The sequence below is a fragment of the Pollachius pollachius genome (assembly GCF_949987615.1).
Source record: "Pollachius pollachius genome assembly, chromosome: 8".
NCBI lineage: Eukaryota > Metazoa > Chordata > Actinopteri > Gadiformes > Gadidae > Pollachius > Pollachius pollachius.
The window spans coordinates 17266454-17294373 of record NC_136941.1 but is presented as its reverse complement, the minus strand read 5'-3'; the positions used below and the strand labels follow the sequence as shown (position 1 = coordinate 17294373).

General features: G+C 44.7%; 2 protein-coding genes across 2 annotated transcripts; both read right to left on the bottom strand.

The window, feature by feature from the left end:
- Nucleotides 1-3172: 3172 nt before the first annotated feature.
- LOC307079071 (uncharacterized protein) lies at nucleotides 3173-7845 on the bottom strand. The gene is made up of 5 exons (XM_079741145.1): nucleotides 7337-7845; nucleotides 5725-6149; nucleotides 5294-5345; nucleotides 4094-4805; nucleotides 3173-3935 (listed from the first exon to the last, which is right to left on the bottom strand). Coding segments are annotated over exons 1-5 (1464 nt in total). The 5' UTR covers nucleotides 7610-7845; the 3' UTR covers nucleotides 3173-3933.
- Nucleotides 7846-8853: 1008 nt separating this feature from the next.
- On the bottom strand, nucleotides 8854-25421 carry LOC307079867 (immunoglobulin-like and fibronectin type III domain-containing protein 1; the record flags this gene model as incomplete). Its single annotated transcript, XM_079742371.1, has 22 exons — nucleotides 8854-8858; nucleotides 8963-9289; nucleotides 9778-10074; nucleotides 10828-11020; nucleotides 11877-11962; nucleotides 12295-12603; nucleotides 12703-12831; nucleotides 13284-13454; nucleotides 13712-14008; nucleotides 14432-14725; nucleotides 14881-15022; nucleotides 15239-15363; nucleotides 17543-17641; nucleotides 18049-18273; nucleotides 18714-18986; nucleotides 19688-19850; nucleotides 20308-20421; nucleotides 20893-21071; nucleotides 21579-21678; nucleotides 21782-21921; nucleotides 22578-22700; nucleotides 25394-25421. 22 exons carry the CDS (start codon nucleotides 25419-25421, stop codon nucleotides 8854-8856), a joined length of 3819 nt encoding a protein of 1272 aa, XP_079598497.1.
- Nucleotides 25422-27920: the final 2499 nt, after the last annotated feature.

Genomic DNA, 27920 nt, shown 5'->3' with positions numbered 1-27920 from the left:
CGGTACATAACTCATTTTGAACAGAAGCCTCAGTGATTGATTGGCTCGATAATCAGACTATATTAAAATGAAGTTTTGCCGAGGATTGCATTCTATTAAGTCACCGGCATCAAGTGAACTGCAAGTGCACTGGAAATGCAGTAGAAGGCTTTGGACTCAAAAGTAAGAAGATGCGATGGTGCCATCTAGTGACAATACAATGCAGGAGCATCATTGTAAACGATTGTCCAACTGAAGCACTCCCTTTAACTTAATATGAATACAGTAATACTAATACTGTGGGTATTCGTTACAGCATCAGCCTTTTACCTGTGTATTTGACGCATCAGAGAGGTCCACGTCATAGCCCAGTGGGGGCTGTAGGGACGTGTCAGCGGACAGTTGGTCTGCATCGAGGATCGGATTCTGATTCTCATCTGTCCTCCATCTCTCACTCACTGCACTCAGACACACACACACACACACACACACACACACACACACACACACACACAGAAGATGAAAGCATTCACAACCGTTTTCATGGCTGCCTCATTTCCAAATGGAAAATATTGTAGGTTTTTTCATTTTGTCCTTTAATGGAATGTGTAAAAAACATTGTTGCAATGCCTTCTGACCTCTCCAGGACTTGCTGTTCATGATGTTCGTGTCCGGAAGGCTACACAGCCCACTGGGGGATGCATTGGATTGGTCTGCTGCCGGACACTCAGCCTGGGCTTCCAGTCTGGACTCAACGTTTCCCTCCTGAACACAGCGAACGCAGAACAAAAAACCCACAACCAAATGAGCGTCACAAATCAGCCATGTACTCATACCTGGGTGGCTATAATTGGTCGTGATCCGCGAATGGGATTTTGAGGCAGGACGGGAGAGGATCCACTCGGGCTAACCTCATCCGTTTGGCTCCAGGCTGGACTAAGCTCCTGGGATTTCACGGCCTTCGTCAGGCTGCTGGCGAGCGGCTGGTCCTCCGCTGACCCCGTCTTCCCCGCGGCCTCATCCTCTTCTGCATGCTTACAGTCAGGGCCATAGCTCCTCTGAGCCTCTTTGAGCTCCGTTAGGGTCACACCCTGCCAGGGCAAACACACACACACACACACACACACACACACACAAACACAATCTCACAAACACAATCTCACACAACCTAGAGCCGACCGCGTGGGGACCTCAATACATAAGACCATAGGAGTAGCAGTACACACACACACACCTGTGTTGACCTGCGGGTCTGCCTGGCCTGCCGGGACCGGGCCTTCCTCTGGGACTCTGCCTCCTCATCCCTGACGGGGGTGTGGTACGCCCTGGGCAGGGTCGAGCTTTACCCCCCATGACCACCAAATGCATACATTTTCATCAGTTAGTTGAAGTGAATGATTACAATTCATTTTGACATGATGTGGAAGGCCTTTAACTGTAAATTAAAGGAAGACCATTCACAGTAGGGCGTCACGTGACAACAGATATATAATTTCTATAATGATTCATACAATGATTTGACTTGCTTCTGGTATGTCTGGTATACATCTCTGGTGCAAAGCATTCATTCCATTCTGCCCTTCACATTGGGTATTTGACAATGGTGAAATGAGACACGTTATGCACAAAACCTAGTTTCATGTTCCCTATTCCTATATAAAGAGAGTGGAAGGGAGCCGGATGCATCCTTGAGTCCTGCTACCGTCGCCTGCAGGCTCCATGAAAAACAGCTGAGTAAGGCTGAGGCACGAGGCTCGTGTGATGCCCACAGCCTCCCTGCTCTTCCTGCCTCTCCCCCTTCTATGCTCAGGGTGTATTGATCCTAGTCTGGCCACCACGCAACCGGCCTTGGGGAAACAGCACTCTGCACTGCATCCTCATGAAAGGCGTCCTCATACGAGCATAAGCACGGGAAGGTGATTAGGGGTAATGGCTTCATAACGGCCCTTGCCACGTAGATGGCTCTGCATATAGATATACGGTTGGCATTTGAAAGGAAACTAATGATAGAATAAAAGTCATATCGGCACATTGCACCACTGACAAGCAGAGGGATGTCTATGTTACGAATGGCCCATGCAAGGTTTAATGACAGGAAGTAACTTAGGTTAAACATGCATGGAAAGGAAGCATACCAGCATAAAACGAGGAAAGGCGGCCGTAGAAAACAAATCAGCCAAATTGATTCAGTTCCTCAGCTTACTTTAATCCAGAAATCCGGATCACATGAGCTGAAAGCAGAGCAGCGTTTGAAAACCACTGCAGGTTGGAAGCAGCACTTCAGGGTAAAGCAGGGGTTGGGGCGGCTGTAGCTTACCTGGGGAGGTATGTCTGCATGGTCAAAGTAAGAGGGAGCCACGTTGAGACTCCGGCGGAAACAAGCGGGTGAGGCCGGTGACTTTGTGAGAGTAAGGAGAGGAGGAGAGTACCGGACGGGAGGGGAGAGAGAGGGAGGAAGAGAGAGGAAGGAGAGAGGAGGGTGGGAGGGAGAGAGAGAGAGAGACTACCTCCCTACGGATGCCTTACACAGCTCGTCCTTACCGACAGGACAATCCAGCAAGGTCTGACGCAAGCATTTCTAAACAGCTCCTTTCTGCAGGGCAGGATACAAACACACAGCATACTAAACGATAGCCCTATATAGATAGAACACTATATAGATAGAACACTAGGCTATACAGACATAACCACTGAGTATATTCAATGCTATCAGAAACTCAACGATATTAATATCCTTGTTCTTTAATGTTCCTATCGAAAACTATTTTAATTCTTTTTCTGGTAAAAGTCTGCTTAGTTGAATAAGCATACATCATGTCAACTGCGCCTCTTTCATGTTTAATATTTAATTGGTCCGTCCATAACACTTACAGGAGGTGATGCCCCTTCACATGACGTCAACATATCACTGTATACTGTCCTGTAGCATATATAATAATATGCCTAGCAAACACATATTGCGTGATTCACTAGACTCACATTGGTTCCCTGAATGCAACTGCAGCTTGTTCAACTATAATATCAAAATGTATTTTTCCAGTTTATAAAATAATCTCAGGCATCCATGCAAAACACTGGTGAAATGCTACTATTAGGTCTGTACATCTGCATCATCTTCAATACTGTCCAATGTGGCCTACATTCATAAAAAAATAATATATATATACACATATATAGAAGACAGAACCCATAGTAGAAAACAAAAAAAGTTTATTGAACAATACAAAGGGGTGGGGCTTTGGATGAGGACATGTAGTGCAAAGGCACTAAAAATATTAAAAAGGTACAAATAAAAAAAACTGATTTGTATGCAGGTGTTTTTTTTGTGGCACCAATTATATCCCCCCTGTAACCCACTGTGTATTGAAGGAGGAGGAGACGAAAGGAGGAAAGACATGAAAAAATAAACAAAGAAATCAATAAGAAAACAATACGAGACCGATTAGTTAGAATTACATTTCCCTTCTTATTCTAGTACTTAAGGTGTATGTGTCAGCAGCCTTCTAGTGTAAACAAGTATAACATGACACACAGCATATATACTCTGAGTCTTTCTGCTACCAATACACGACAAAACAGAAACATGGCTTCAAAGGAGTTAACAAGGGTGGCTACTTCTCTTTCTTATGGTAGGTGAAGTTCGCGATGTTGAATTTATGGCGTTGTGTTGAAACATCTGTACTCTTTCAACAGATTAAGGCTCTTGGGGGTTGGCGTTGGCAAGGGAACCCTGAATAACTGAGAATTTGACGCCTATGGGCTCACATTATTTTGAGGTACCGAGAGCTTCAGTGCCGAGTGCGACCTGATCTTCCAGCTAGAGAAATGCCAGCATGTGCAGACTGCGCCTCAGCTCCAGTAGTCCCGGGTATCCCCCCCTCCCCTGTCCCCACGCTGTAGACTGTCCATTCTTCAGTTGTGGAACATTGTCCCCTCTGCATACGTCCCACAGCGCTCTGAAGAAAAAGGGAAGCGGAACAGGTTTGATTAATATCTCATCGTCAATATGGGTGCCCGTTGTACATTTGTGTTATTCAGTGACCACAATGCACCAAAGCACAAATGAAAAAAAGAATACTTAAAACAGCGATGTTTCACAGTATGCTTGACTTACACTCCTCCTTGGCTTGATCCACAGCTTCTTCTTCCACTACAACAGTATGCACTTCTGACGCCTCCTCCACTTCTACTGCTTCCTGCTCCGTTTCAGATACCGCCTCCTTCTCCTCCTCCACGGCTACTTCAAGAGGCTCCTCCTCCTCAACTACAGAGTCCTCCTCAACAATATCTTCTTCAGTCTCCTCCTCGGGAGCAATATTGTTTTCCTCAGTCACCTCCTCTTCAACAGCCTCTTCTTCGGTCACCTCCTCCTGAACCTCCTCCACAGCCACCTCCTCCTCCTGAACCTCCTCCGTTGCCTCCTCTTCCTCCTCAGCCTCCTCTTCCGGAACCTCCTCTGTAGCTTCCTCAGCCTCTTCCTCTGCAGCCTCCTCTTCCTCTGCAGCCTCCTCTTCTTCAGCAACCTCCTCTACCTGCTCCTCTGGGACGACCTCCTCCGTTTGTGGGACGGTTGAGTCTTCGGTCGCTGCCTGCTCCTCCACGACCTTTCTACCATCCAGCTCCGCCACAGCGGCCTCCGGCTCCACCGGGGCTGCGGGTGCTGCTTCTGCCTCCTCCTCAGGCTCTGGTACAGCAGCCTCCTCCTCTTGTTCTGGTTCTTCTACAGCTACAGCTGTGGGCACCACCTCCTCTGGTGCTGGTGTTGGCGGTGCTGCCTCCTCTTCTACCTCTGGGAGGGCCTCCTCTACCTGCTCCTCACTCTCCGGCTGGCAGACAGAACAAAGGGTTTTTAAGATTTACGACACTCAAATACCGGAGCACGCCCCAAGTAGCTAATCAGTTGAACGCTGAGAGTCAGAGTACTGGTGTGTAAAGTAAAGACCTAACCACAGTGTGGGATTATGGGGAAGCAATATCCCACATGTCAATGTGAGAATCCACACCAGGAAATTAGTCTAAAGTAATGGGATGATCTCATTCTAGTCCCCATTGGACACAAACGGGCTAAAAATAGTAAAGAGACAATGTGGGCCTTTTCGTGACATTGAGGCAAATCAGATACTTGGTGAACTGGTTTTACAAGACGTTCACTGTTGGCCCAACGGCTTGTAAGTATGGTTAAACAGACTTCTATAATTGAAACTTATTGTACTAAATGAAGGCTTTAAGGTATGCAGAAACATGCAACTTCAGATGTAACACATCTTTAACAAATACCTCAGTGAAATACTGAAAATGTTTGTGGTTGACTTACCACGATTTCGTCCTCCTCGACACTGCTGGGAAGCTCTGACTCTAGTGTCTCACTGTAAAACACAAACACTTATTTTCACTGACTGAAGGTAAAAAGTTTACAACACAATAGTTTTAAAAAGGATTCTACAATCTTGTGCAAAACAGCTACAATGTGAACCACAATATTGTGGCATTCACAGCGCTGCATCAGAGCTGGAATTTGAACAGGAACCAACTTCAAAAACCATCAAAACAACGGGCATGTTGATACAAATCACACGAGGAATCAAACAGGACCCGCCACCAGTAGCCTGGAGTAAGACAAAACCATCAGAGCAGCGCACTCAGCCGGTCGCAGACACAAGGGCTTTGGCAATGTCAACACAATCTTACGGGTCAGAGAAGGGGAGCTATCTAACCCCCCCCACCCCCCTCGGTATTGAAACATACCTGACGGCATCGACCTCCGGATCCTCTCCCTCCAACAGCTCCTTCAGCTCCCGGAGGTCGGCGGCCTGCACGTCCAGGGAGGCGTGCGCCTCGCCCAGTCCCCCCGCCAAGGTCTCCACTCTCTGGGCCAGCTGGGCGGCGAGCGCACCCAGGCCCTCCACCTGGAGACGCACCACCTCCAGCTCCTCGCTCTTGCCCTGCAGGGCGCCGTGCAGCTGGCCCAGCTGCTCGGCCGACGCGGTGGCCTGCTGCATCTCGGCCAGGCGCGCCTTCATCTCCGTGTGGAGGGAAAGCACCTGGGCAGGCAGGTCCGAGGTCTTCAGCTGCTCCGCCATGGCCATGGCGACGCCCACCTGCCTCTGGGCCAGCGCGTACGACTCCTCCAGGGCATTCAGGCGGTTCTCGGCACCCTCCGATGAGTGCTCCTGCGATGGGGACAACGAATGGCCGAGGGGGTGGAGAGGATGATGTTAGTTTTATGTCAGTTCTTGTAAAGGTTCTATCAGGGCTTATGCTCCGATACCCAAACTCATTTTGGACCACAAACGGTCGTGGTTCCAACATCTACCATTTTTATTACCATAAGTTTATGTAGGTTATGTGTAGAAAAAAACACTGGCTACTAGCGGACAACATGTCTTTTGGAAAATATTGGGACATGCACACACAAATTCCTTTCTCTAGCATATGCACACAGACTGACTAGTGTGTGCTGTACTAGACCTGCCCATCTCTGAGTGCTTGGGGATGTTTGACTAAAGGGTGCTTTAGTAGACATAGCCTACCCAATGCTGAATGCGTCGGGATGTTTGACTAGAGTGTGCTTTATTAGACTTAGCTTATCTATCTCTGAATACTAAGTGATGTTTTCAATTTACTCAATTATTCAATGTAGTTTATTGCCTCACAAAAAAGGTAGGGGGAACAACCAGTAGAATTGTTTCTGCTTTATTATACCCAAGTATTTTTCAGGACACTTAGAGTTAATCATTTCCATATGTTATAGATTGTCGACTGGCCATTCCAAGTACTTACAATTTAACAAGAAACAAAGAGGTGAAGGATGCATCTGGCACACGTCACATCTTTCCTCACACATGGGGGGTTGCAAGAAAACCCTGAACTGGTGAAATGAGTGACGGTCTAAATTTAACCTTGCAACACTAATGGCTTGTATTTCGGGAGTACTATTTTTACAACAGACAAGCTGCTGTATAGGCCACTAAAGTGGCACGTGGCCCTAGCATTAGTAATGCAGATATTAAATATTTCATTATAAAAATCACAGAACACGTCTGGGTCCACACTGTGCAAATGTAGGTCAAAGATAATTCCCTTTACAAACGCCAGCAGCTGTGGCTCACCTTGTCAAGATGATAGAAATAGAATCATTTGTAGGCTTTACACACCCCAATGACTTTCCAGACATTTTGAAATGTGATAGAGCTGATCTGAACTCCTGCTGCTACTTGCTATTTGCAATAGGCTGCAGCCTTGTGTATAAGCGACTCTCATACATGGTCACATGACACTCAATATCCCCATCCTATTCAAATGCATATAGATAAAGTAAAGATAGCACGCGCTTTTTATGCATATCATTATTTCCTACCTTGTTAGACTGTCGAATTTCTTCCTGCGAGGCCTGAAGTTTCACAATTTTCATCTGCATTCCCATGAAATTGTCAGTCAAATAGGTTATCGTTTGGCTCTGCTGGAAGCAGAACCACGAGATGCCAGCGCCACCAATTACGATCATTAGAAATAAAATAAATAACAGGGTGAAAGTGTTTCCTCCGTCTCGACCCTCCGACTCCGGAGAATCATTCTTGAAAAAGTTATCTTCATGCTTTTGGTTTTTCGGCTTTCGATGTTTAGCTGTCATTCTTCAAAAGGGGGACACAATGTTCTAAGGAGCGAAAGATGAACCTTTGCGACCTGGAGCGTCCAAAGAAACGGTGTCGCCAAACAACACGTAGTGATTCAAATCTCTCCGTCCCCTCCGTCAATTACCCTATCAGCCTAATTGACACCAACGGCTTGCACAATTGAATCCGCACACCAAAGTAGCGAAAAGCATAAAGTTGTGCGTTGTGCTGGAGATGAGAGTGTAGGGAGGCGTGCACGGCGTTGGACAGACTGGTTTTGCTGGGGAGACCAGCGTGTAGGGGGCGGGTCGTCAGTTCCGCCCACCGACTGTGAATGGCTGAAATATTCACAACGTGCTCTTTCATAGAATAAACCAACACCAGTTGTTAACAAAATGCCACATTGGTTGAATTACATCTCACGTTTATTATGTATAATGTGTCATCTCAAAATACCATAGGCCTAATCATCAAAGCTCTTTATTTTTCAACTAAAGTCTATTCTGTAGGCATGTGATTACCTCAGCACATTTAAATAAACAGCCCAGACTGCAATAATACAAAGAAAATCCAACTTCCTATTAAATATACAGCAACGGTATAAAATCCTGTCAGACATGGCCAGCGGAAGCTTATGCAACCTCACAAATCAGGCCATTGTTCTCAAACGAGGGAACTACCCCTAGAGGTACCTCAGGTTACTGCTGGGGTGAAACATACAAAGGGCAAGGGTGTAGGGAGAAAACCTTAGGTGAAGCACACACCCACCCATTTAACTGTGCTTATTAACATGAATTTTGTTTCCAGCTTACACAGCTGAATAGCACATGGCCTAATGCTTTTTATATCATTCTAGAAAGGAAGCAAAGGAAACAACAATCCCATACAGCTTTTTGGATAAATGTATGAATGAATGAATGCATGAGCTTCAGTTCATAGTACATCATCCATGCATTGTTGTTTTTTATTATTGGGAATCTTCCTGTCGTGGAGAAATCCGTCGGCGTCAGCGGGTCAAGAGGGCTGAACGGGTCCTGGTGTCTGTCAGAAGGAGTCAGTGTGTGTTAATGAAGGCGTTGAGGCGCCCATGAGCAAGGCGGGCTGGCCGTGGCCTTGTGTGGCTGTGACACCTCACGGTATGAACGCATGGGAGGAGCCTGTCTCTGACTGCAGCATTATAAATAAATACACGGGTCATAAATAAAGCAGAGGGTTATAAATAATAGTTCTATATAAATCGGTGGCTCCCAAATTGAAATCTTCACTCTGTGGGGAAAAGAGAAAAACAAAGCAGCGTCTTATTATTTTTCAATGTTCCCCCAAACCCCTTTCTGATGGTCAAACCTGCCCCCCTCCCCAGCCCACCTCACCTATGACGCTGAGGGTGGTGGAGCACTCGGCCCGGCCCAGGGCGTTTTCGGCGAGGATGGTGTACTCGCCCACGTCCTTGGGCGTCACGCGCAGGATCAGCATGGAGCACACGCCGCAGATGTCGGAGATGTAGTAGTTGGTGTTGGTGTTGAGGCTGACGTTGTTGCGGTACCACGTGACGCGGGGCTTGGGGTTCCCCTTGACGGCGCAGCTCATGTAGCACTCGTAGCCCTTGGGCGCCGTGTGGCACTTCAGCGGCACCATGAACGACGGCGCGCACCGCGGGTCCGGGTCCTTCCGGGCCGGCGCGTGGACCACGAACCGTTCTGCGACAGAGGAGGAAGGGAGGGGGGTTAACTCATTCTTCAGTTGGGATAATAACGCGGTGTTAAAGTTGTATTGCCGACTCCCCCATTTACAACAAGTCCCCGAGTCCCAGTTTAGCTACTTGTTTGTCTTTTTGATGTCTTCATGGGTGACCTCCTGGCTTCTATTAATCATTTCGTCATTGTAAACAAGCCCACTGTGCCGACACATTTCTGAGTCAGCATCTTCTGCTACTCCTTTGCCCTCTTTGATCTGTTCCTGTAACCTGTATCTGCCTGTCTGCATATTTCCGTCGGCCTGTCAACTCCTGTTCCTCCAAAGAGCCTTTTAGTGTTACCCAATGTCTCCGAGTGTCTCTGAGTGTCTGCATGCGGCCTCCTGGCTCCTTGCCCTGAGGCCTGAGCCCTGACCGACATAACGGAGGGCCGAAGCACGTACGACCGACAGCCAACACGGGCCGCTAAATCCCCAGTGCACCACTCCGCACCTTTCTTCCTCTCCGTGCCCCACGTGGGGGAGACGGAGGGCGCCGAGGTGCCCATGTCGTTCTTGGCGTACACCCAGAAGTGGTACTCGCGGCCCTGCATGACGTTGCAGACGGTCAGCTGGTTGTTGAACAGCCGCTCGGCCGCCGTGCTCCAGGTCCGCCGGCTGGAGTCCAGCGTGCACACCGAGTAGTGCAGCCGGTCGTCCCGCCGCTCGTCGGGGGAGGGCTCCCAGGACACCGTCACCGTGCCGGGGACCTTCTCCTCAAGCGTGATGGGGCCCGGCGGCTTCGGGTCGTCTGGAACACAGCATTGGAAAATTGATGAGTTTAACCATGTTCATCTTAGAGCTTTTATAACTGTATTGTTGATATACATTATTTCTTATTTGTTCCTTTATGGACAGGAGAGTGGGGGGGGGGGACAGGAAAGTGCATTGAGAGAGAGGTACAAACATAGCATGGCCTAGCATTGTAATAGGAAAATTATATTTTCCGTTTCACTAACCGCCCTTTGTTGGTATTTGCCTTTTCCTTGACCCCCTTGGGGTGGTCAAGGGTCAAAGGCTCCAACTAAGAAAGCACGGTTACGTCACACTCTAATACACACATGAAGAGATCCATCAATTGTTTACTACCATCTGGTTAACCAATACTATGGTTTTATTGGGGAGCAGAGGTGTTCTCACCATTCCAGAGACCTGTCTGCCACAAGTCATTGCTTTTGCCGTGCATTGGACTTCTCCTTGCGGGGCTCTTAGAGACGCAGGGCAAACCCCCCTCTGAGGGAGTTATGTTGCATGCATGTTTGTTGTATGTTATTTTATGTTTATTGCTTCAAGTAGACTAATTGTTATAAGTGCGGATGGCTCTTTATTCTTTAACAGTTTGGACAGAAAAGATTGATGGAATCTAACCTGGTATCGCTTATGCGGCGTATGGCCTGTGCGCTAAAGGCATTACCGAGGGGAGCCACCGGGTGGCCCAACTTCACATCTTTTACGGCGCGTTGTCAAAGACAAGAGAGACAAGGTTTATTGCCGGTCGATTTACCTGTCACCCTGACCTCCAGGCTGAAGGTCTCCTGGCCCACCAGGTTCTTCACCGTGATGGAGTACACCCCCGTGTCAGAGCGCTCGGAGGAGGGAATCAGCAGCTGGGAGGAGCTGTCGCAGTTGCTAACAGTGACCCTCTTTGCCACGGGGACATTGTCTTTCAGCCAGAACACCTGGGGCAGGGGCATGGCCTGCAACCCACACACACATTCACCTCTTTCAGAGTCAGAACATCATTTTTTACAAGGTGGGAAGTCAGAGGTTATGTGTGCATACATGTTTCCTTTTTGGTTTGGTTCATTGCAGCTTGTTTTAGTGTACAGAGTGTTTCCCACACATTGACGAGACTATGGCGCACCGCCATAGTCTAATTTCGGCCACCATAGTTTCGATATAAAAAGAAAAATCAACATATCTGTGTTACTTTATTTGGTTTAACCCAGCAGTCTGCATTAAGGGCAGCTGTGTGTGTAAGAGTGTGTGTGTATGTGTGTGTGGGGGGGTAATACTAATTTAATAGTATTAATAATAATAATAATAATAATAATAATAATAATAATAATAATAATAATAATAATAATAATAATAAACTACTAGTATAAAGGCTCAGCACTGTGTTTTAGTACTTTTTTGTTTTCATATTTTCTTAAATGCTTTCTGAAAACTCCTCAAGCCCATTTAGTATGACCCTTTACATTGTGTCATCAACATTCATATCAGTACCAGCAGTTTGTAAGTGTTTTTTCAGTAATTGATGTCATATTTTGGTTCTCAAAATTCACCAGATTGATGCATTTAAATGAAATCTATTAAAAAAAATTGAATAATCTTCAAAAACCCTGTGGGAAACACTGCGTAGAGTATGTGGTTTTAAACTGCTTCTTTACCAGCTCTCTTGAAAAATAGGTTTTAAATCTCAATGAGACTTTAGCTTGTTCAATAAAGGTTAAATAAAGAAAGAAAATCTGATTTCAATCCATAGCTCTGTGCGGTGATTTATTCCTATAGTCATAACTCATAATGTAGTTGAAGAAAGTACAACCTCACCTCAAAGTTTACCGTTATCCTTACAGAGTTCCCCGCTCTGACCACCATAAAACTCTTCATCTTCTGGTCCGTAAACCGTGGCCTCACTGAAATATGGATGCAGTAAACACAAGGAAATGACAAAGGCAAGGCCCCATGGACTCACGCCTGAAACAGTGGAGCGTAACCTCACAAAACAAGCCAACCTTATGGGAAACAGTAGTCAAGAATTGTGCAGGCAGTAAGGTATGGTGCATTGATAACCATAAATAGTCACACTTTACTGACACTACAGTGTCCTTTTTACATTATCATCCCATAAGAGATTGAGATTGTATTTGTCCCATGCAAACAAGTATACATTGAAATTAAAACAAATAAACTCTCTTGAATCATGAAGTGGGTCTCACCACACGCTGCGTTTGTGGATCTCACTTACCGGGCAGCGGCATGACCAGCACATAGTTCTGCAGCTCGGTAGGGGGGCTCTCCCCGCCCTCGTTTGCGGCGAACACCCTGACCCAGTACATCTCCATGGAGCGGAGCCCCTTCACCGAGTAGGAGGGCAGGATGGAGGGCGTGACGTTGCAGCGGGACCACTCGGAGCACTCGGCGGGCCGGATCTCCACGTGGTAGCCCCGGGCCTCGTCCCGGAGGCCCGCCACGGCCTCAGGCTTGGTCCAGGCCAACGACAGGTGTGTGTACGACCTGTCGGTCACCTTCAGGTCCGTGACCTCACCCGGAGGCTCTGGGGAGACGGGTCAGACATGGACGCCAGCATTGTTAGTGTTGATGGGAGTGAATCGTAGGTCAATGTTGCTGCTCCGGAAACAGGTGGAGAACCTACTCTTAGGGTCTCGGGCGAATACGAATTCGGAGGGGTTGCTGAATTCCCCGACTCCTGATTGGTTGACGGCCGCCACTCGGAATTCGTACTCCATGCTTTCCACGACGTCCTTCACGGCATGCGTCTTCCCTAGAAACAACAACACGTAACATGGTTTGGTTTCCTAGCACCTGTCGAGGATGATATTGGGTTGTGTGGTGGTGGGTATTACAGGCGATAATCTCTTATAGAGACTCATCACTTAAGACAGGGTTTATGCAATAATACCTTTTTTGCATTTCTTTGTTTGTTTTTTTTCTAACATTTTCCTCAAGGTTTTTATTATTACATTTATTATTACTTTGTTTTACTCTACATTGTACTTTCTCATTTAAATACTGGCTGGGATATGGTCAATTAATTTGATTTTTCTTTGCTTTCAAGTCTCAGTTAATGTGCTCCTAACTGTGTCTATTTTCATCTTTCCTAGCACTTTGCAGAGTGAAAGAATAATGCGATCAATAGGGTTGAATAGGAATATTACTAATGAAACAAAAGGAACAGGAAAAGAGCGCCACTAGACCATGTGGAGAATGTCTGACCTGTGATGAGGTCCCCCACTGAGCTCCAGAGGTTGCTTCCCTTCTTGCGTTTCTCCAGAGAGTATCCCAGGGCGCGGGAGCCGGCCGTGAAGGTGGGGGGAGCCCAGGAGAGGGTGATGCAGTCCTTGGAGGCAGCGACCAATTTGGGCGGCGACGGAGGACCGGGAAATGCTGCAGGATTTCACACGACATTCAACATCCATGTACAATTCACTGCATTACTTTTGGGACAGGATCATTTTTAAATGGCCTAGATCGGCAACATGATAGATGCTTCAAAGTGCGTTTGTTCAATTTCGAAATGGAAAACTTGATGGTTTAACAAATTCAGTAGTACAACCAATGAGATCGAAAGTCTATAGTGCAGTTATGCCAATCTATGTAGTTGTAAGTTACGCAACAGACGCCCACGCTCCCCAAGGGCTCACCCAACGTTCCAGCTTGGAGGTCGTCGGTCTCCATCACGTCGCTCGCGCCCTCTGCATTCACCGCACGGATACGGTAGCAGTATTTACGGCCGTGCTCCACGTCGTTGTCACGGTACCCGGCCACTGCGGGGACCTCACCTAGCTTCTTCCAGGTGTTGCGGCCCACCTGCCGCCGCTCCAGCGTGTAGCTCACCAGTGGACAACCGCCCTCGTCCTTGGGAGGTCTCCATTTGAACTCGATAGCGGTGGGGGAGCTGTCCACCACCTCGGCGGGGCCCTGGGGTACGGTGGGTCTGTCTGGAAGGGGAGAGCGCAGCCATTTTGTTAGGATCTGCACTCAGCTGCCACCGATGGACACCGGGGTCCTCGTTTGATCGGTTATAACGAGATGCAGAAAGCTCATTATTTCTTCATATAAATTACGCGTTTTATATTTAGCATTCCAGAATGATCTATTTTGGCCCCTAAAAGGCTTTTGCCAGAGGAGGTTGCCACAGAAATCCAATTAATAGATTGATTATTGAAATATTTATTTTCTAATGGTTCAAATAGCTTTAAACTGCTTTAAACGTCTGTTTTAAACGGTTCACAGATTAACAAAAGGAACCAACACCAAGAAGCACAGGAGCTTACTTCTGGTTCAAACTGTGATAGAAAAAGCCTGCCTTGACCTTCCCTTTTCTGACATCAACACTCCCTTCCCCGAACTGAATCCCTCACCCAGCACGACCAGCTGTGTGATGACCTCCGTGGTCCCGTGATCATTCCTGAGCCGGAACTTGATCTCCCCGGCGTTCTTCCGCGAGCACCTGCTGAGCAGCAGGCGGCTGTGGGCGGGACCCCGCTCTATCCTCACGCCGTGGTCCTCCAGGAGCTCCTCCCCCTCCCTGAACCACTGCATCTTCATGGGCTCCTGGCCGTGGAAGGGCAGCTGGAAGACTGCGTTCTGCCCCACCTTGATGACCACGGGCTTACTGAACACACTCAGGTCCTCTTCGGTGAACCTCGGGGGGTCTGCAAAGAAACTACTGTTAGAATGGTGTGGTTACAGAAAATCATTATCACATTCTCTCTGATGTCCGGAACATCGAACTTTAGCATCGGACATGCACATTTATTGATTAACCAATATTAATCATCGTAAAATAAATGATGACAAATTACGTTACCTTTGACATAAATGACGGCTTCAGTTTTGCGGCCGTCAGCTTCAAAGCGATACTTCCCAGAGTGCTCCTCCCTGCAGTTGTTGATAATCAGCTTATGGGTTGAGCCGTCTTGGGTTATTTGAAAATCATCATTTGCTGATAACTGTGGTGGAACAGATGGTCAAAATACAAATGAGAATCAATGGTTTTGATAGCGTGACACAACTGAAGCATTCACGTTCAAATTGGATTAAAGCATCGAGAAATAACAATATGTAATTTGTATGCTGTTCTTTCCCAGATGAGATTAGAAGAACAGGGGAATTCAGTTTGTTATTTGTTTGTTTGCACAAGTTAAATCAATCGGTTGACGACTGACCTTCTGGTTGTCTTTGAACCAGGCTCCTTCACAGTCCTCGCTGCTCACTTTACACATAATCTCTGCAGTCCCTCCAAGGACGGCGTTCACATCAGACAGCCCGCTGACAAACTGCACCCCTGGGTCTGACACAGGCCACAGAACATATCTGTTCTGTTCACATGGATTCTGCGGCTCAATAGTCCAGAGGTTATTCCGAACAAGTCTGTGAGCTTGAAATATCATGGCAATAGTTTTAGAATTTACTCAAACTACCAACATACAGTTTACTTACCAATGAACAAGTCTGTTATAAGGGAGCCTTGCTTTTTGCGCTTTGCCTTTGCAGCAGAATCTTCTGTCTCGTCATTTTCACTATCAGTGCTTTGGTCTGCATTGTCTACTTAAAAAAAAGATATACGTCCACAAAGGTTACAAATTAGTAATGATAAGGTTTTGTTTTTTATATTTTATATTGTATAATTAAAGAGATGGACAACAGAAATCAGTTATGTACTTCTTATTACGTGACTAAGGGTTATCAAGGTGGCATTTAGCCACATCATCAAAAAATGATATTCATTGCAAATTTGGGTAATTTCCGTCAATCCCTTCAAATCGATTTAATCTATGGAGTCTATTTTTTCCTCCTGGTAATGAAGTCAGGAGCAAGAAAATAAGTTTTAAACTTAGTTTGTGTATAGAGCCGTATATTAATACACTTTTATATCCGGTAGGTGTGTACTGGATGCATCCCTTTCTGCTATGATATGGTTATTTTACGTTTTTAGATCCAGTCGTCCATCTCTTTAAAACAGTGCTAAATGCTGTCATGACTACAACTACTGCCTAAATCTACTGGCTACATCTACTGGCTACGTCTACTGACTAGCTCCTTGATGCATGCAGCCGTTTACCACACAGGGCCCCTGGGCTTGGCCTCGCCAGCCCGGAGGACTCAGCAGACGCTCCAGAGACCTCCTTCCCCTCAGATCCACTAAAGTGGTTTTGATCCGGGATACAACCATCCCCATTGCTTTGTTCTGCTACAAAAGGTAACGCTGGTTATGCCACTTTTACCCAATTTCCTCCAGTGCTTTCAGAGGCCTTTTGTTTGCCTCAAAACAAGTGGAAAGGTATACCAATTACATATGTATGTGTCTGTTGTCATACATTTCATAAATATTTTTGCACCATAGTTTTAGCTCTTAAGAAAATTTGGTTTAGCATAGGACAAACACTTTACCTGTCATCTGCTCGGTGCTCCTGGTATCTGAATGCCCATCCGTACCGGAGGAACTGGTTTTCCCCTCTGAATGCCCTTCTTTATTTGAAATCTGCATCATTTGGTCATTTGTCGAATCTGGGGAATGAACAATGGTCCATTGGACATTTTAATATTTGCACAACATAATAGAGATATACAATCCATAATAAAATGTATGTACTGTATTGGGGCTGAACAGAGATCAGTCAAGCGTTAGAAATCGCGTTAATCATTCATTTGACAATGATGCATTTAGAAGTGTAGAAGCGATCATTAATTCATGTGTGGAATATTTCCCTCCTTGTCAAGGTCCTGTACGTCATGGTTTACGGTTCAAAATAGACTTCCAGTCAAGTAAACGGACAGTTTAAAAAATGTATTCCTTGGAGAAAGTGAAACAGAAGGTGTTCGTTTTTATCTCATTTTATATTATGTATGGCATCGTATAATAATGTAACCATGCATTTTGTAATAAATTAGTGTTGGACTAAAATAGGAAGGAAATGGTTTCTATTAGATTGTGTTATACGATCTGACCAGCCTGAATAAGCATAGGGTAGACACTGTGGAAGATATAGGTCATGTATGATGGGCATATTTACCTCTTTTTTTTTTTGCTTCAATGCCATTTTGTTACTTTGCAATATGAAATATTTTACCTGTTCCGTTAATGTGATTCTTCATGCTGTTGTTCTTTGCAGAACGAGAATCTTCCTTCCCATTTGGACCATGAAGAGCTGCACTTTCCCCTGAAAAGTTAAACAATACTTAATGATTGTTTGAACTGAAATATAATACAGATATCAAATAATTACAAGTCCAGATATTCATATTACATAAAATAATTGATCAACAATTCAGATGTGATAATGCATTAAAGACTAATAAACTAGGTCTAAAGTTGATACTTGCAGGTAAGTCATTGGTTTAATTTGGATTTAAATACTAAATAGTACTACGTTCAAACTCATTCCCATCACATTGTAACATTAGTCGTCCATCAAACTAAATTAGGTACTCTATTGATTCAATTCTGATGGTTACTTGCTAAAACTCACCTGTGTGCTGTGACCCATCTGAGCCATCTTTACCGCACAGATCTTTACTGTCTTCTGCTTTAGAGAAAGCATCTTTGTCTAATGGTTGGTGGTTAATATCTGTAACCAGAAAATAACATAATATAACAATAGCATACTATGCTGACATTGAAGTGGTCATTATTCATTCCCAGTCACAATTACAGTTACAGTGTGATCTCAGACCTATGTTGAAAGAAATAACATATTACATGAGTTAGTCTTACCTTTGGACTTGAGCGAACCATTCTGTCCTGTTTTGGAGCCCGTTCCACTTTTATTATCCGTTTTTTTTATTGGCAATTTTAAGTCTTCTTCTGAGCCACCAGCTGAACTTGAACCTCTTGATGTGTTGTTACAGTTTGACCGATCACTCATATTTGAACCATCTGCCCCTGAGCCATAGGCCTCTGCTTTGATTCTACTTCCTGCATTCTCATCTTTTACACTTGCTTGACTTTCTCCCCCCGTTTCTTTGCCGTCTTTACAATATCCGTTGGCGACAGCTGGTCCGGCTCCGTCAGTGGATGAGGCTTTGCTTGGTTCCAGCAGTTCGGCTTCTCTCTTGGCCTTCAGCGATGCCTCCATCCTCTCCCTCTCCTCCAGCAGCCACAGCCTCTGTTCTTCTGCCACTTTCTGGAGGTCCACCCCGGCTCCGCCAGCCGAGGTGGTTTTACGCGACGCCTTCTTCCCACCGGATGCCTCCGCATCGGCTTAGAGGAGGAGAGAGCAGAGGGTCAGAGTCCTGCTCAATCCACAAGGTTCTTGCGGTGTAGGCTAAAACTTTGTCAAAGTTTAAGCCTGTCTCAATCTTAATATGATGCCAAAATATTCAAATTTGTATAAAAACATCCTATTTGGTTCAATATCCATGATGGATAAAAGCGTCTACTAAATGACTAAATGTAAATGATGACTGATTGAAATGATATTCATTGATTGCTCTTTTAAAACAATGTGTTTCTGAAAGTAACACTGAAACACACATAAGACAATAACCCTCTTATTCTCAGAAGCATCATTGAGGACCTATCAGGTGAAACCCTGATGGAAAACAACACAATAACATGCAATCACAATAACACAATAACAGTTATATTTAGCCCTGCAAAGGTGGCCCATTTGTGTGTTGTACCAGAGCTATTATGTATACCTTGTACAACCAGCCAAGCGCTGCACGACTTGATGCCTGCAATAGCTGCATAGATGCCTTTGTCCAGCTGCTTGCAGTCCCTGATCAACAGACTGTGGACCAGCTTGTCTTCTGAAGCGGTGATGCTGTATTTCTCTCCATCCTCCAGTAGGCTGTTTTTACCCATCCACCTGATCCTGGGCAGAGGGTGACTCAGCACGCATTCAAAGAGAGCGTCTTCTCGTTCTTGGGCTATCACCTCCTGGATTTTGACAACAAAGTTCACGTTGGGAACTATAGCAAAGAGAAAATAAAAAAAAGGGAATAATAAAATAAGTTAATAATGCACTTGATTAAAGTTTAATAATATGATTAATGGTGGGGGTTTAGTTTTTTGGAATACTTATTTTACTTACTAACTTTGGTCTACCGTGTCCAATTAGACGCAAGGGGACAATAACCATAACCTAACCATAATCTGTTTTTAACCAATCAGTGACGGCAACAGTGCTAAACCCACAGCAACAACTGTCCAGTGATGGGCCTATTGGAGAGGTAGGCCTACTTTTATTAATGTAGGCCTACCTAGATTGGCAAGTTCATACACCAGGCCACGCCAACAGTGCGGTTTTTGTGCCGTTCACCAAAACTTAAACCGCAATTCTATTTAGTTTGATAAAAGGTTTCTTGCTGTCCTTCTGATTTTCCCCAAATCAGTTAATGAGCAGCGAGCGTCAACCATAGCACCGCTAACTCCTCGATCTCGCGAGCTCACCTGGATTGTCTGGCTTGTGCCTGGCCGTGCGAAGCTATGAATCTATAAAACACCAGTTACAGCTCCAAAAAAATAAAAATCGGTTGAACTGCTCTCAAGGAATACATTATTGTTTAAGCTAGTGTTAAAGCTAGTGACAATAAGGTGCATTGGGTCTGCACCCAATGACATTTGAAATGTAATGTATTGATAGAGGCTATGCCACTGAAAATATCCTTACTTTTAAAATCTGTTGAGAAAAGATTGACGTCTTCAACGTCCACCTGATACAAGCCCGCGTCCTCCGGGAGGAGGTCATTTATGCTGAAGACCAGCTTCTTCCCAACGGTCTTCAGGCTATGCTTCATTCCCGGATCGTCAAAAAACGGAATCATCACACCATCCTGAAGATTGTAAGTTATACATTTAAATAGGCTAATAATATGTTTTGCCAAACACATTATTAGGGTATCTCATCCCTGAAGGATTCAGGGAATCCAAAACCCTGCCCATCACAGGTGCATGAAATGCAACACTTCTCAAAGGTGAGAAACGTAGGGAGGGAGGGAGCAGAGAGGGAGGCTACCTTTAGAGGGATTGTTTGGTTTCAAATTCTTGCTATTTTCCATTCCTTTCTGCTCTCTCTTTCTTTACAACACTCAAATCTTATGTACTGCAGCTTTTAGGTAAGTAACAAATATACACAAATATACACAACAATTTGAAAACATTACGAAAATATTTTGAGGTGAATCCAGGTGAGTTACGAGTGTAATATATTAAGGGTTATTTTGAATATGTAAGGGTATTTAAAAGAGCTAGGTGAAATGTCCGCTCCACCTGAGAAATCCTCCATCTCACCTTGTAGAGGAATATTCTACTGGTTGCATCTTTTAACTCCATTTCGAACTCAAAGGATGCTGAGCCGTCCCCTCGAACCTGAACATGCCTGAGGTTTTTGACGTAGTCAACATACTGACATGGGGATGGGGTGGAACAGGAGAACATGGAAACACACACTGAAATGAATGACATGGGATGGGAATTAAAATGAGACAATACAACATACATTAACATTTTACCATTTTTTAAATGACAAAATGTTCAATGTGACTTATATTGACCGATAGGAGACAAGAGGAAAGTGAAATGATCTCTAGCTTGATTGGGCCGTGGATGGATGAGTATTAATCCTGAGACACTAGGTAAAATACGTTTTTGGTTCAATGAGTTGCATGGCATGAGCTCAATATGACATTTATCAGACCATTCTACCTGACCAGTACAGTCAGACTTACTCTTTGGCAGAGGGACAATGATGAATCCACATCAGCAGACGGGATAGAGCAACTTCTAAATAATTAATAGTATAAATAAAATAAAAGTGTCCTGCATGGTAGGAGAGGCCCAGGAGAAGGTAACGGGACCAGCGACCCGTCTGCCAACCTTGCACTGCTCCTCTTCCCTCTCCTGCTTCTTCTCCTCCAGCTTCTTGAGGATCAGCCGCAGGTCTTTGACGCCAAACTCCAGGCAGATGCGCTCGTAGTCCTTCCGGTCGGCACTCATGATGATCTCCCAGAAGCGCTCATTGATTCCCCCCTCGTCGTTGGGTTGGGGTTTCATTTCTTTGCTAAAATCAAGAGGGTGTAGACCGGAAAACACACGTAGCAGTACATATAAAACAAGCACATTTAGTTTTATTACTCGACTGGTCAATGTTATGAATAATATGTTAAGAATAATCGATTCCAGTTTGACGGCGTCGTTTGCAGATGCAAAATGAGTCAGCTGGGAAGATTCATTTTGGTTCATTTGGATTCATTAGATTTGTCTTGGTTCATTTTGAACCCCTACCTTTTCTTCAACATTTTTCTTAACTCTGCAGGGTTTGTGGAACCTGGAAAATTAAGTACAAATCTGTCACTCCACAGTACTAATTGTCAGGTTGTGACTGCAAATATTAACATGAATGCAAAGTAAAGTGACACTGCTACTCACAAATATCCATTTGTTCCATGGCCTTCTCTTTGCTGAATCCAACTAAAGGAAAGAGTGTTGTTAATAAAAGGTATTCTCTCTATCTCTGTCACTCACTCACTCACAATCCAATGAACACATAATGTAACCCTTACCCTCGATCACGTTTAAGGTGGCAGTGCAGATGGCCCTGCCGTATTCATTCACAGCAAAACATTTGTATGTGTCCGCCTCAGCGGGGGACACCTTCTTTATCTGGTTGCAAAGGACATCCGTCAACACAAACGGCATGCAAGTCATCAGCTCGGTCATTGTGTGACACATATATCTCTCCGCGTGGCTGAAAGATACCACTCACCTCCAACGTGTTCTCGCCGGACGTATCGTCGTATTTACTCTTGAATTTGTCACCCTCTGTGATCTCACCATTGGCCCTATTCCAAGTGACTGTGGGTTTTGGGTCTCCTGTCACCACGGCCTTGAACACACCCAGCTTCCCTGTTGGACGTGTGTGAATACTGCGTTGTTATTCCTGCAGAGTATGAATGCCCACTTAATGGGTAGATGCCTGGGAGGTTATGGTGTGCTGTGTTGGGGTAGCATATTTGTAAAATAATTTCCTGTATTTGCAGCATATACAGTGGCTTTCTTGATCCACTGTTTCTTTCTGGAATGGTGTACACTTTATATGGTATGAACTATTCAGTGATATCATTCTGGTATGTTCAGGGACCAGGCTGGCGGAGTGGGGACTCCCAACCAGAATATACTGTTGATCACAATGTCTGCCATCTACCACTCTAGGCAATCCTTCCTATCCTATTCTCCTGCAAGATGCATGACCCTTCCTGGTCATTAATGACAGTTATCTTGCTAGTGACAGTTATCTTGCTTGCAAAAGGTTGCTAGTTCGATCCCCGGCTCCTCCAAGCTGAGTGTTGATGTGTCCCTGAGCAAGACACAACCCTAACTGCTCCTGATGAGCTGGCTGTCGCCCTGCATGGTTGACTCTGCCGTCGGTGTGTCAATGTGTGTATTAACTTATGTAAGTCGCTTTGGATAAAAGTGTCTGCTAAATGTAATTGTAGTCCTGTAACTTATCTAAATCCCTATAGATCCAAGCATACATGACTAAACAGCAAACAAGCTCTCACCTTGCTGGATGGTTAATGATATTGGTTTGCGTTGGAAATCCGGGCAGCTCTTTCCTTCTGGAACCTCCACTACAAACTGTGTGATCATCACCCCGGGAATTCGGGATTTCTTCTTAATGCCGGCTGCAGAAAGTCAACACAAACGTTATCAATTGAAACGGGCCGAGGGAAGTGCAGTACATTCCGATGCCAGTAGATGTCAGTCATGCCACATCCGTACACCTCGGTGGGAGTAGTACAGTGTCAGTACTTGAAGATGAAATGGACCAAAACAACCCGAGGATATGGAGATGACGAACATTCAAAGGGCACAACATCAGAGTTGAGAAGTACAGCAGAAGTCTGATATTTTAAATACTTTCTTTGCTGTGACTTCCATTTTGTCTCCCTTTGAATAGGATATTGAATGCGCTTTGCCATTGGCAAAATGGCATTTCAGCTCTTGTGCAGTCTACGTTTCCTTCCCTTGTCAATACATGCGTCTTGCTGACGTATGTAATGAACAGTTATTCATCACTGTGTTGGGTGTTGTACGGACGGCTATTTAAAACCTCTCCGAACCAAATGCCATTCAAATATGTTTTCCATTGAGATCACCTGGCTTCCTCCACTCCTGCTGCTTCTAGTCTCTCTGGGGGAAACGCACTGCGCAAGTCATGGAGCAACGTCATTAGTCTGCAGATTAATGATTCACATGGCGGGAATCATGATTTATGAACCGCATTCCTGGCAGGTACCTGGCGCGGTCCTCCTCGTGTGTTCAACAAGGTAGCAAACCGACGACACAGAAAAAAACACATCTCTGGAGTGATTGAACAGATGGTAGGCAGGCAACGTGTGCAATAATACCTCATGGAGCAGGTATTATACCCTGATGTTATTTGCAATGATCATGGATTCAACCTACACACACAACTGTACACAATGAGTTCTCTATACAGTACGTCATTAAACGTGATTGGGTGGAGGGTGGAGATGTGGAGGGGGCAGGGGGAACATCCAAAAGAATCTATGTTTGTCTACCGGTCGTGAATACAGCTTTTCACCTGACTTGGTGCCAGACACCTCATTAAAATGCTGTATATAGCGAAGAACAAGGGAGCGACCTGGATATAACAGAAAGGGTGTTTGATCAGGAACGAGTCAGACAAATAGAGCACACAAACAACTATAGAGAACAACTCAAAATCTCACGCTGGCTTGGCAGTTTGTTTATTAAACCATCCCAGTTATACAGTGCCGATCAACGTGTTTTGCTTGTGCTTAAAAAAATGTGCTTCATGCTTGTTCAGAAAGAAGATATCGCCTCCGGGCCAAGGCAAGCTAACCAGCACACGCTCCAGGTGATCCATCCATCCACTTTCTTTACCAATATTTTCCTGATTGGGACATAGTCTATCAATCACACACACACACACACACACACACACACGCACACACGCTTGGTCTAATTAGATGAATTGCTTTGCCTGCAGCCAGGTGAGTTCCTACAAACTCCTGGCTGATTAGGATGCAAACGAGACATCAAGCTCTCTTTACCTAGCCTGGCTATTGCCAGACCAAGCTCAATCGACAATCGTAGATTGAGCTTGGTCTGGGGAAGCTGCTGTCATTTTCTTCAGCACCAGAGGCGTGATCAACAGGCCTAGTTCAAATGACTCTGTACGCAATTGGCTGCTTGCTGTCGCTTCCCTGTCATTGTGTTAAACCAGCCAATAGCGCGCCAGTGGGAAAAGCCAGCTTGGTGATTGGCTCCCACAAAAACGTATCGAAACTAGAAAGAAATATATTGCTCTTCTCCAGACCCTTCTGCAGGGCAAACTCAAATCGCCGGTAGAATGGGCGGGCCTACCCAGTCTACTCTTTACCCATTAGACAGCCGGAACAATACCTAATATTCCTACTGCACCACCATTATCACCATGCTACAATAGCTACTGTATCACTATGCTACAATACCTACTGCACCACTGTTAAAAGCATTGCTACAATACTAACTGCACCCCCATTATCACCATGCTTCAATACCCACTGCACTACCAGCACAACCATGCTACAATGCCTACTGCACCACCATTATCACCATGCTACTATACCTACTGCACTGTACGATAAGCCATACCTCCATCCCCAACCACCGTGATCTGTCGATCTTGTTCGGTTTAGCTTTTTCCTAATGGTTTCTCCAAGGCTTGTTTGTAATAAAAGTGGACGTGTCCAATTTAGTAGGACTGGAAACCGTTTATGGCTAATACAGGTTCCCTCAAGGTTACACACCCTTTGATTATATAAGACACTAAGTGTGTTTTCTGCTGTTTCTTTTTATGTTCACGCGCTGTATGATATTATATGGATATTCCTATTCAGAGATAATGCAGTAGACCCGCCTGGGTTTAATAAAATAAACATTAAAATATTGATAGGGGAATTGCTTGGCTTGTACTCTATTCGTTCAAAACTTTCTGGCAAACCGTATACATCAGCTAAAGAAGCTGCTGAATGCAAAAGATGGTCCATTTCTTTCTGATATCTCTTGGACATTTCATGCTTGACGATTCCCTATGCACCCTCATTAAGTTCCAATTTTCTGTCCGTTTCATAAAAAGCCTGTAGGATTATCGCCCTCTCATATCTGCAGTTTCATTTACCACTGCCTAATCTTTTGATTGTACCCGGAGCAGCACGGACCCTTCTAGATTAATTCAATTCTTTAGTAGTCATACAACCACCAAATTATATTTCATCTTTTCGCCGTCTTCATCTCTGGTGCTGAACTTGAGTTGAAATGTTGAGTGGGAGTCAATACTGTACTGTACCTTGCCCGGTCGTCGTCAGGTCAGACATCTTTGACCTTTTTAACATTTCGAGTCGGATCTACAGGCCAAAGGTTGATCTGCAATTGGAAAAAAATCAAATAAGCATCAGTACTTTAAGAGATACTACTAGAGCACTTTTATAGTATTACACAAGAGTACTACTCTTGCCTAATCGTATAAATATGCTCTAGTAGTATCCATATGTTTTAGAACATAAGGACATGCCATTGCTGCAATCATAAACAAATCAAGTCCAAGCCTTAAATAGTTAAGTTAATGGCACATTAAAATACCAGTGTCTGAGCGGACAGTGTTCTGGATGATGGATTATGTCGTCAGTTGTGTCTTTGGTGTTATTTTGAGCAGTAAAGAGGCCCCGTTGACTGTCTTTAACCTTTTAGTGTACTGGGTCCAGACAGTGAACTCGTGATGCCTCTGGAAGCCTGATAGACGTGAAATCTATCAGGCACAATCCTCGAAACAATCCTCACAACATTTCAATAGGACACAGTTAAGATTGAGTATCTGTCTGGTTTTCAGGATAGCAGTAGTGAAGCCTGTCAGCTGTCTTACTAGACAGAAGTACAGATAAATCGGTTTTGGCAGTGTGCCATGCTATTTTGCTAGAGATTACCTTGCCAAGTTAATTCCAATTTACGTTTAACATTTCATTACACAAGATTAGGAGGTAATTCTGAACAATTTACATTTGAACACATTCTATCACAGGCAGAGTACTATTTAGGCCACTGCGTTAAAATCTCAGTGATATATTTACCAGTGTCAAAAGGTTGTAAATTATAGCTACTATTTATTGGCTGTTGACTTGTCTGACACACTTGATTTATTTATGTACATCATAAATGTACAGAGTAGCTGGTTTCGTTTTAACCAGGAGAACATGAATGTAGTACTTGAACTAGGATGAACTTGTGTTTTTATATTTGACTTCTTTATGAGTACACATGAATGCTTAGTATGTATTTTCATATTTATAAACTTTCAAAGGCAAAAAAATAGTAAAGAGTAGAATGGACATTCATTCCCTCCATGCCATAGCCATGTGACCTCTGACCCCTCATAGCACTGCGTGTGCTACTGCCATGGAGGGTTGTCGTCAGTCATGCTATAGTTAGCAGGGGCCTGTCAATGACTTCATGTATTGACACGGGTGACCAACCATGTTCATCACACACACGCCTTTGCTGTTTAGTTTGATCATTTGCTTTGTTGGAGTAAAATATGAATAGGTTCTATTGTATTAGCACAATGTGTAATTACTATGAAATATTATATTAAAAATAATAATTAGCAAATACAAACTGACAAAGCTCAATTGATAAGAAAAATGCACAAATGGTTAAAAAAATAACAATAATAATATTTATTTATAGAAAAGAAAATATGGCAAAAGTTATTGTTTTTTTTATATTTGTACCTTTAGACCACACCAAAACAGGATCAGTAGCTTAGCTTTAAGTCCATATCGCTATCATACTTCAACTTCTGTAACCTTCTGTGAGGGAAAAAGCTAGAAAGCCATAGATATGTTCTATTTTAACTGATAAATTCAGTCAGTAAGTAAAGCCCTCTTTCTGGTCCATCAGATAAATACACCCGGCCTCAAAACCACCAGCCACACAGTCATGGTTAGCCATCGCGATGTTCAAATATAATATTTTCTGAAAAGTTACCCGAGTGCAGGTGTGAGGCAGCAAACAGTGAGTGAGGGAGAGTACTTTTACCTCTCTAGTTCTCTGTGCTGCGTCCCCGAGTCAGACAGGTTCAATAGCGTGGGTATATACCCGCTGCCTCCCGTGGGATTTCGATATGAGATAAGATAGATGGAGCGAGATATTAAATCCTTTTAGAAGCTAACAAATCAACAACCAGCGGCTCGACTCTCCCTGCACGTGACCAGGCGCCGAAGAGAGGCTGCTTGGAGCGGCTTCTTGTTTTCTGACACACATTGATGCTCAGAGGGGGTGGGTTTTTATACAGGAGTCCTGGGATAGGAGCAGGGAGGAGGGAGGGTATGGTGAGGAGGAGAGATGATTCACTTCAAAGGGCTGAAGGAAGCCAGGTCTGTATTACGTTTCTCACACCGCGGGTTCACTGCAGTAAATACTGATCAGCGTCCGTTGGGTCCTATCATCTGGTGTTCATCGAGTCACGTCAGCGTTTAACTGCCGCACACTATCAGCATGACTTGAATTTGTTTACAATTATAAATATGACGTGATACAAGAAGATCAGCCCTTAAAACATGACCCTCCTATCTTGTTGTTGCTGAGAGCCTAGCGTGGCTACCTGACTTGTTTACAGGGTCCTAGATGGTCGCAGACAGACAAGGCCACTGCGTGAGGCCCACCACCAGGTGATGCTATTCATAGTTGGATGGGAAACGATTGTTAAATGATCGCCTCGGTAAGAACAATGGAGAGAGCCTAAAAATACATTAAACAGTAAAAAAGAGGGAAGGTGGACATCTAGGGGGCAGCGGGCCAGCTGCTTGTGCCCCGTCGGC

Bases quoted from the DNA above. Each gene is read 5' to 3' on its own strand.
- LOC307079071 (XM_079741145.1), bottom strand. From the start codon at position 7,609: ATGACAGCTAAACATCGAAAGCCGAAAAACCAAAAGCATGAAGATAAC. The intron at 6,150-7,336 runs GTAGGAAATAAT...TCCCCATCGCAG, and splicing joins AAATTCGACAGTCTAACAAG to GAGCACTCATCGGAGGGTGC. The intron at 4,806-5,293 runs GTAAGTCAACCA...TCTGTCTGCCAG, and splicing joins TCGAGGAGGACGAAATCGTG to CCGGAGAGTGAGGAGCAGGT.